General features: G+C 40.4%; 1 protein-coding gene across 1 annotated transcript; it reads left to right on the top strand.

The window, feature by feature from the left end:
* The first annotated feature begins 5,171 nt into the window (after positions 1 to 5,171).
* Positions 5,172 to 8,537, top strand: C8H4orf36 (chromosome 8 C4orf36 homolog). Its single transcript, XM_076864047.1, has 3 exons — positions 5,172 to 5,236; positions 7,592 to 7,743; positions 8,317 to 8,537. The coding sequence occupies exons 1-3, from the start codon at positions 5,172 to 5,174 to the stop codon at positions 8,535 to 8,537; spliced, it is 438 nt and encodes a 145-aa protein (XP_076720162.1).
* The last annotated feature ends 1,023 nt before the right edge of the window (positions 8,538 to 9,560 follow it).

Genomic DNA, 9,560 nt, shown 5'->3' with positions numbered 1-9,560 from the left:
CTTTCAGTGATGTTATTGATGATTTCGAAGTTTTTGCAGATATGTGCTTTGTCATTATCTTAGGGAGTTGGTGTCATTATTAAAAGAAATTCAGAAAGAGCCATGAAAAAAGTAAGCTGCCTCTGTGATTTGCACACAAATTTCAAAGATATAAACAGTGCTCTTTGAAATTAGGCCAACTATTCATATTCATCAGAATATTTGAAAAGGACAATTTCAAAAGCATTTATAAGTAAATTACCTAAAACATCATCTTAATAATCATTCTGGAGAATGTATAGTATAGTGGAGAGAGAGAGCACAAAAGTCAGAATCAAGTAGTCTTGAGTTCAAATCCTGTGACATTAAAAAAAAATCATTAATGCTGAAGGTGCCTCAGTTTTTTCTTCTTTGTAATCCTATCACTAAGCTAGCTGTAACATTTATTGTGTGATCATTGAGACAATGATTATGAAACACATTGAACAGCACCCAAAATAGTCCAAGTTATCACATTTTTAGGTTTTTGTGTTCTTTGCATTCTTCTTTAAACCTTAGTTTTAACACTAGGTGGCAGCAATGCTCTCCTAATAAATTAAACCAACAAATGCTAACTTTTTTGAAAGGGATAAAACCAGTGAATGAAGTTTCATCGAATAGGAAGACATGTGTAGAGCCAGCAAAGCAAGAGGAGAGAGATGGATAGAGACAGACATGGGAACCTAGACATAGTAAAAGGAGGGAGGGAGGAAAGGGTGAGGAGGGGGAGGGGAGGGGAGGAGGAGGCCAGACAAGATTTTTAGAACTTTTTATTTCAAAAGAAAATACTAGAATAGTCATTATGTGAGAAATGAGATCTTTATTAAACAGCCTTCCACTGTTTACAAAATTTATTTTGTTTGTAAACACCTGTGGAGGAGTGGTAAATATTTTTTGTATTGACAATATTTAAGGATCTTAAGTGATTCTGGATTTAGAAAAATTAGCCACATAGAAATGTAGCTTACTGTTGATTTTTATTGTACCATTAATCTCAATTGTAAAAATATAACCATTTTCATCTATGTAAAATATTCCTTCTACAATGAGACATTTAATGGTATATTAAATGTTATCTATTGTCATGTAACCCTTCCCCCCAAAATTGGTGGCTTAAAACAATAAACATTTATTATCTTCTATTTTCTGAGGGCCAGCAATCCTGGAGCTGCTTAGCTGGGTGTTTCTGACTCAGGATCTCTCATGAAGTATGTAACTACAAGGGGACTGCAGTTATCTGAAGCTTGACTGGGACCTGAAGCGTCTGTGGCCAAGATGATTTACTCACATTGTGGGTGGCAAAAGGCCTCAAAATACCTTTGCACATGAATTTCTCCAAAAGACAGTTTGAGTGTCCTCCCAGCATAACAGCTGGTGTCTCCCAGAGTGCCCCAGGAAGCCACAATACCTTTTATGACCTCACCTCAGAAGTCATATGCAGTAATTTCCATCATATTTGTCCAAATCGAGTCACAAAGGAAATAACAGAACACAATTTCAGGGATCTTATACACAGACAGGAAACAGTTCCCACACACAAAAAAAATCACAAACTGATTGATTTCTTTTGGTGTGGTCCTGAACCTATCACATCATTTCCATGGAGAGTTCTTCATCTATGAAGGAGAATAGTCCAGGTATTTATAAAGTACTTTCACTCTAAGGAGGCCTTTTCTGTTCTATCTGGTGTGTCTCCAGAAAACACCTGTCTCTTTATCTCTAATATAAAATGATCTAAGACAGTAGATTTCAACTTTTAGACCCACTCTAAAAATTATATTTTACATTGTAACCCAACACACAAAAATATTCATGTATGTGCATTATATATGTGAATGAACACATATGTATTATATACACATGACAGAAATGAAAGCTCCACCAAACAGTACTTTCTTACAATGTTTGTATGATGTATCCTCATTTTATTCTCCATTTTATGCTCCTTCTTTGAAATGAATCTACTACTTTGGTTTCACACTCCATAAGGGCTTCATCATTCATTGTGCTAAAAATCAACACCCGAGCTGGGCATGATGGCACATGGTTGTAATCCCAGCAATTTAGGAGGCTGAAGAAAGAGATCCCAGGTTCAAGGTCAGCCTCAGCAACTTTAAAGGCCCTAAGCAACATCGTGAGATCTGTCTCAAAATTAATATAAATAAATAAATAAATAAATAAATAGGACTGGGGATGTAGCTCAGTGGTACAGTGGTCCTGGGTTTAATTCCCCAAACAAAATAAAACAAAATCCACACACACACTTTCACTCCTTGGTGCTCATTTCCGTTGGAACTAAAACAGAAACACTGAAGAACCAGAGACTCCTCACTCTGTTTCTGGCAGGCACAAAATCACCTTCTACAGATGAATCATTCCTGTGATTCTCTTCTAATCAGGCAGGAGCTAGGATCAGAAGCAGCCTATCAGGTAAAGAGGTTGCTCTGTTTAACTTCAAAAGTTGGCTCTGGAGCTTACTCTGTGACTGTTCAGTTCTCTAACCTCTCCTACCTCATTCCTCCTGTGTATAATTGGAATAATAAGTAGTGTCCCCTTTGCCTATTTCATAGAGTTGCTACTAGTCTCACAATTACACCCTTTTGTCACAGGAAATCTAAAGGCATGATCTTTAGTTCTCACAACAACCCCCTAAGGTATGGAGTAGAATCCCCTTTTTGTAGGTGAAGAAATTGAGACTTAGAGGAGTGACTTATACAAGATCTTAAAGTTAGCAAGCGGCAGAGCTAGAATTCCAACACAGCTCTGCCTCCAAAACCTTCACGCAGAATGACAATGTAAGCTATTTTCACGTGACCTTATTTGCTGACGATCTGATGTATTAAAATATGGACTCATACTAACTAATGACTAATTTCTAATGACTTTACTGATCCGGTCGACTTTTATTTAACAGGAATATGAAAGATCCCACGTAAACCTCGGAGTTCTAGCGCATAAAACTACCTTTATCCACTAGAGCCTGTGAACTACTATCATCAAGGGTCACCAGTGACGATCGCCCACAGTCAACATGTCTGAATTAGGTACAAATTTTCCCCCCAGTGGTGCCCCCAATGTAAGCCCCAACACCAAATCAGTCGGGTACACCCACTGACGTTGGAAAGGGTCGTTTTCAAGGAAAGACCCAGCTTGCTCCCTGGTTTTGTTCGGTGGAGCCTGAGCCTCACCTCGGCACGGTAACCCTAGGGCCCCTCCCGAGCCAACCCCTGGGGCGGGGCTGGCACCATAAAGCCCTTTATTGAGGTTTCCGCGTGACGCAGGGTCGCCCTGCCTCGGCTCTGGTCGCCATCCGCAGCTAGAGCCAGCGATCAGGAAAAGAGTCGTGTGCCCGCGGCGCGGGCCCGCGGCGTGTGCGCGGCCATGTGCGCCTAGCCCGCGCGCGCTCGGCCTCGGTCCGCGGGGGAGCGCGACCGCGGAGACCCAGGAGCCCGGGTAACGAGGCCGCTGGGGCCGGCTCGCGGGCACCGGGCCCCGAGGTGCCGCGGACCCGCCCCGCGCTCCTTGGCCTTGGCGCGCCCGCTGAGCTTTTGAGGCGAGGCGGAGGAAGGGTGGAGCTCAGGCGTGGGAAGATTCGAGGTCCAGCCGGTCTCTCGCCTCCTGGTTCCTACCCCGCGGCTGCAGGGGCCTCCACCTCTCCCGGGAACCGGTTCCTACCAGGAACTGCAAGTCCAGGGAAGGGAAGGAGACTTGCCAGAATCCCTGTGCAAGGGCGGGACCCAGCAATGATGCTAAGAGTTGGCCACATTTTAAATTCAGACTTTTGTGCGGTTGCAGTGCTGGGGATTGACAGGGCCTCCAGCATGCGGAGCAATGGCTGTACAACTGAGCTACCTCCCAGCCCCTTTTATGTTTTAATCTTGAGACAGGGTCTCTGAATTGTCCAGGGTGGCCTGGAATTTCCAGCCTTGGCCTCCCGAGTAGCTCGTTTTCAATTATAGACTTTCATCACCTGGTTTAAATTCAGATTTTTGATTGAGGGAAAATTTGGGAAGGGTTGATTAGTTTGAAGGTCTCGGGCTGATGGCAAGAAGTTTCTGTGCCAGGAGAGCCATTTATGGTTTATTACTGCTATAAGCACACACATTGTGTGATGCAGGGATTGTATTGTTTTGGTATGCAATGACAAAATGCCATAACAAACACTGATGCAGTTAAAGAAACCCCCATTCAGGAGGGCAAATCTTTTTTTTTTTTAAATTAATTAATTTTTTATTAGTTGTTCAAAACATTACATAGCTCTTGACATATCTCTATATTTCATACATTTGATTCAAGTGGTATAAGGGGAGGTGAAGGGAAAGGGGTAAAAAAAAAAAAAAAAAAAAAAAAACAAGGGAGAGAAATGAAGTACAGGAGGGCAAATCTTGCCTGGTCTTTTCTCCTTAAGTGGAGGCAAGAGCCTGCCGTGGTGGCGCCTAACGCCTGTAATCCCAGCAGTTCCGGAGGCTGATACCAGCCTCTGCAATTTAGTGAGGCCCCAAGCAAGTTAGCTGGACCCTGTGTCAAAATAAGAAATAAAAAGGGCTGGGACAGCGGATATGAGGATTGCGAGTTCAAAGCCAGCCTCAGCAACAGTGGGGTGCTAAACAACTCAGTGAGACCCTTTCTCTAAATAAAATACACAATAGGGGTAGGGATGTGGCTCAGCAGTAGAGTGCCCCTGAGTTCAATCCCTGGTACCTGTCCCCGCCTCCCCAATAAATAAATAAATAAAAGGGCTGAGCATGTTGCTCAATGGTTAAGATCCTCTGGTCCCCTGAGTTCAATCTCCAATAAAAAAAAAAAAAAAAAAGTAAGAATTGATAAAATGAAATAATAGAATAAAAGTTTTACAGTCCAGGTTTAGGTTCAATGAACTTTTTTTTTTTTAATGGCCCTTCTGAATTTAGAAATACTTTCTCTGAATCTTTATTAGTTTTCTATAAAAATATTCAAGTGAGAGCTGAGGAGTAGCATAGTGATAGAGCTCTTGCTTAGCATGCAGAAGACCCTGAATTCCATCCCCAACACAGAGGAAAAAAATTCAAGTGAAAGCCATTAATTACGTATGTTGCAATCTTCAGGCAAGGTGAACAGAACACCTGTGACATTACATCAGGCACCCATGTAAGGAAATTGGACTGTGGACCATCATGGCTTATGGCTTACCAAGAAAGAACACAGTGAAGACCATTTTGCAGTGCAGTTGTTATAAAGTGTAAGTATTTTTATCACAGTAAGCAGCCATTGGGGTGGGTAGTCTTTGTTAAAATAAAGATACTGGATACTCCTGTATTCCTCATGTGATATTGGACTATAGGAGGTATTATCCAGTGTATGGTGCTAATTTTGTTTTTTAAAAGGAACTGCTTTTATAAGAATATATAAATGATCTTACTTGCTCTTTACACCAAAGTAACACAAATGAGAAAATGTAGGTTTCAAGAAGTTTGATCAAATCATTGATCTTTGAGAGCGCAGTACCAGGCTAGTGATCTGAGGCTTCTTATTCCAAAACAACATTAAATACATTTTTAGAGAGTTCAAATTTACTTAAAAACATCCTGGTGCCAGATGTTACCTTAGAGCACAAAGTGTTGGCATAAAGTGTCAGTTCAGCGTCTTTATGCTTTGCAGGAAGTGAAAGAACTTACTACTTTGCAAAACAAGACCTAGGAGCTGGGTATGGTGGAGCAAAAGACCTGGGAGCTGTAATTCCTGCTACTGGGTAGGCTGAGGCAGGAGAATTGAAAGTTCAACAGCGATCTGGGTGATTAAAGAGACCCTTTCACACAATAAATAAGCAAACAAACAAAAAAAAAAAAAGAAAGAAAGAAAGAAAAGAAAAAGAAAATAGGGATGGGAATGTAATTTAGTATCTCAGTGGTAGATAATTTACCTAATATGCACGAAGCCCTGGGTTTAATCCCTAGCATTGCAGTACTGGAAAAAAAAAAAAAAGAGGACTTGGGTTCTGACTCCCTCTGAAAAATCTTCTCTGGGCCTTGGCCTTGACTCCACATCTGTAAAATGGATATAAAAATGCCTATTTATGTGGTATGGATTGTGAATGAAGTAATGCATGTCAAGAACTTGCAGGTTGCCTGGAATATAGAGAACATATAATGAACACGTGCTGCTAACTAACAGTATTTTACTCTGGTGTTATAGTGCTGCCTATTCTATTAAATATTTTTTTTGGATTTGTTTAGTTATTCCCTGTGCCACAGTTTATGACATATTTACTATTAGAGTCAAGTGAATTTTTCTTGTTAATATCGTAAGAAGTAAATGGGATTTCCTAAAGGGTTATAAAACCAGAGCAGTAGGAAAATTAGAGAAAACTTACAATTACATTTTGCTGAGTTAGGTGGTATTATGGTTTTAAGATATGAGGTGTCCCCCAAAAGCTCACGTATAAAACAAAGCAAGGAAGTTTAGAGATGAATTAATTGGGTTTTGAGAACCTTACACCCATTTGAATGGATTAATTGAGTGGTAACTACCTACTAGACAGGTAGGCTATGGCCAGAGGAGTTGGGTTTGGGGCTGACTTTGGGCTAGATATTTGGTCTCTGGTGAGCAGAGCAATCTCTCCGTTTCCTGGTCCCCTCTTCTGAGCTGTTCTTCTCCACACCTTTCTTTCCTAATGTTCTGCCTCATCTTAGGCCCAGAGCAATGGAGTGGCTGTTTATGGACTGAGACCTCTGAAACTGTGGGCCCCAAATAAACTTTTCCTCCCCTAAAATTATTATTGTCGGGTATTTTGGTCAGAGAGGTTCCAAAACTCACTAAAACAGGTGTGTACCACTGTGGCTTCCACTATTCAGCTCCAAGCAAGTCTTTCTATTTCTCCAGGCATGTGAGGTGGAACCCACTTAGACTGCAGTAAGAAGCATGTAACATTTTTTTTTAAACTTCAGTATTAAGCTAGATAAAGTAATTTATTTAGGGTTCATGCATTATTGTTTTTTTGTACTGGGGATTGAATCTTGGGGTACTTTATCACTGAACTACATCCCCAGTCCTTTTTTATATTTTATTTTGAGACGGGTCCCACGTTGCTGAAGTGGCCTTGAACTTGAGATTCTTAAGCCTCAACCTCTTGAGTTGCTGGGATTACAGACATGCACCACCATGCTCAGCTCATAGTGATTATTTTTAATGTTGTAGTTTGAAGTTTCATTCTTCCCCAGATTACACATCTAAAACCTTAGAGTATACCATATTCCTTATTCAATGCATGACGATGCTCTTCTTTACTTCCCTAATCTGACAATATTTTAATTAGCCATTGAAGACTTTGGAGCTCACAGTTCTTATCTACATTCACTTATATTGAGAGATTGGATTGACTCCAGGGATGGTGCACTGAAAACAAAATTCCTGAAATTGTAATTTCTGGTCATTTTTCAACATAAGGCTTCTTTTCCAGGCTGGAAAATCCTCAATACCTCCATGGAAATCCAAATGTGGCAAATAGAACTGGGGGGCTACCAAGATGTCTTCTGTACTCCATAAAGTATATGTTCTTTAAGTGTTTCTTAAATGAATTACTTAATTTTTGCCCCAGACAGGAACCTTGGGATCTTGCAGTGCTTACAAGGACTTGGTACCAGAATTTAGCTGACCTCAGATTACCTTTCTTGGAAGAAATTACACTGGGTCGTCCTATACAACTAAAAAAATGCAAAACCAAGAAAGGTCTACTCCCTTCAGCAGAAGGTAAGTTTCTTAAGATTTGCTTTAGTAAATTATAATTGTATCAGTTGCTTATTATCAGAGAAATGTTTAAATATGTGTATGCATACCCAGACCTCCTGTTTTCCTTATGCCTCCACCATAGCTCCTTTTTTTCCGTACTTCCCATCTTTGTATCCTTGCCATATTTCTTTTTTTAATTAATTAATTTATTCTAATTAGATATATGTGATGGAAGAATGCATTTTTATTCATTGTACACAATTGCAGCACAACTTTTCATTTCTCTGGTTGTACACAATGTAGCATCACATCATATGTGCAGTTATACACGTACCTAGGGTAATGATGTCCACCTCATTCCACCATCTTTCCTGTCCCCCAGCCCCTTTGCCCAATCAAAGTTTCTCAGTTTTTCTTATGCCCCCCCACTATTATGGATCAGTATCCACTTATCAGAGAGAACATTTATCCTTGCCATATTTCTAATTATTCAACAATGGGAAGCTATCAACATAACTTTATGATATTGTTTTGACTAAATTATGCCTGTTGAAAAATGCCAGTCAGATTGCCTCATGTATTTTCTTCTTTTAGCCCTCAAACTTGAAAGGGAGTATGAAATGAAGCGCCTAACTGCACTTAAATGCCAAGAAAATGTATCTAAAGAAGTTGGGTTTTCCCTCAAGGAAAAGACATTTGATTTGAGAAGACCTCTACCACCCAAGTGGCAGGCATCTCATAATCGAGTCTTCACGCTATTTCCTGAACCCAAAGGGGATGAAGAACTCTCACTGTGTAAAGATGCAAATGCATGAACGCCCACTGGTGGACAAGCCAGTGCACATCAGCGTGAGTTAGTGGACAGCTCTGGCCGATCATCTGGGTCCCTGCTTTATTCTTTTTCTATGGTATCACCAACAAGAGCACTGTAAGTACATGAAAATGCATCTGGGGCTAAATCATTTGGGCTATTTGTTTTGATTTTTGTAAAATTGCACTAAGGAATGAGTAAACTCATTGTCAGCAATATTATTTTTTTATTTTTTTTTAAATTAATTTTTATTGTAGGTTGTTCAAAACATTACATAGTTCTTGATATATCATATTTCACACTTTGATTCAAGTGGGATATGAGCTCCCATTTTTACCCCATATACAGATTGCAGAATCACATCAGTTGCACAACCATTGATTTACATATTGCCATTCTGGTGTCTGTTGTATTCTGCTGCCTTTCCTATCCTCTACTATCCCCTCTCCCCCCTTCCCTCCCCTCTTCTCTCTCTACCCCCTCTACTGTAATTCATTTCTCCCCCTTAAATTTTTCCTCCTTTCCCCTCACTTCCTCTTGTATGTAATTTTGTATACCCCTGAGGGTCTCCTTCCATTTCCATGCAATTTCCCTTCTCTCTCCCTTTCCCTCCCACCTCTCATCCCTGTTTAATGTTAATCTTCTTCTCATGCTCTTCGTCCCTACTCTGTTCTTAGTTACTCTCCTTATATCAAAGAAGGCATTTGGCATTTGTTTTTAAGGGATTGGCTAGCTTCACTTAGCATAATCTGCTCTAATGTCATCCATTTCCCTCCAAATTCTATGATTTTGTCATTTCTTAATGCAGAGTAATACTCCATTGTGTATAAATGCCACATTTTTTTTTATCCATTCGTCTATTGAAGGGCATCTAGGTTGGTTCCACAGTCTTGCTATTGTGAATTGTGCTGCTATGAACATGGATGTAGCAGTGTCCCTATAGTGTGCTCTTTTTAGGTCTTTAGGGAATAGACCGAGTAGGGGAATAGCTGGATCAAATGGTGGTTCCATTCCGAGCTTTCCAAGA

This window comes from Callospermophilus lateralis, chromosome 8, assembly GCF_048772815.1.
Source record: "Callospermophilus lateralis isolate mCalLat2 chromosome 8, mCalLat2.hap1, whole genome shotgun sequence".
NCBI classification, from domain to species: Eukaryota; Metazoa; Chordata; class Mammalia; order Rodentia; family Sciuridae; genus Callospermophilus; species Callospermophilus lateralis.
Note: the sequence above shows the minus strand (reverse complement) of the source record. Positions and strands in the feature narration are given on the sequence as shown.

Excerpts from the sequence above, each read along its gene's own strand:
- C8H4orf36 (XM_076864047.1), top strand. The coding sequence starts at position 5,172 with ATGGCTTATGGCTTACCAAGAAAGAACACAGTGAAGACCATTTTGCAG. Across the intron at positions 5,237-7,591 it reads CAGTGCAGTTGTTATAAAGT|ACAGGAACCTTGGGATCTTG; the intron begins GTAAGTATTTTT and ends TTTTTGCCCCAG. Across the intron at positions 7,744-8,316 it reads TCTACTCCCTTCAGCAGAAG|CCCTCAAACTTGAAAGGGAG; the intron begins GTAAGTTTCTTA and ends TTCTTCTTTTAG.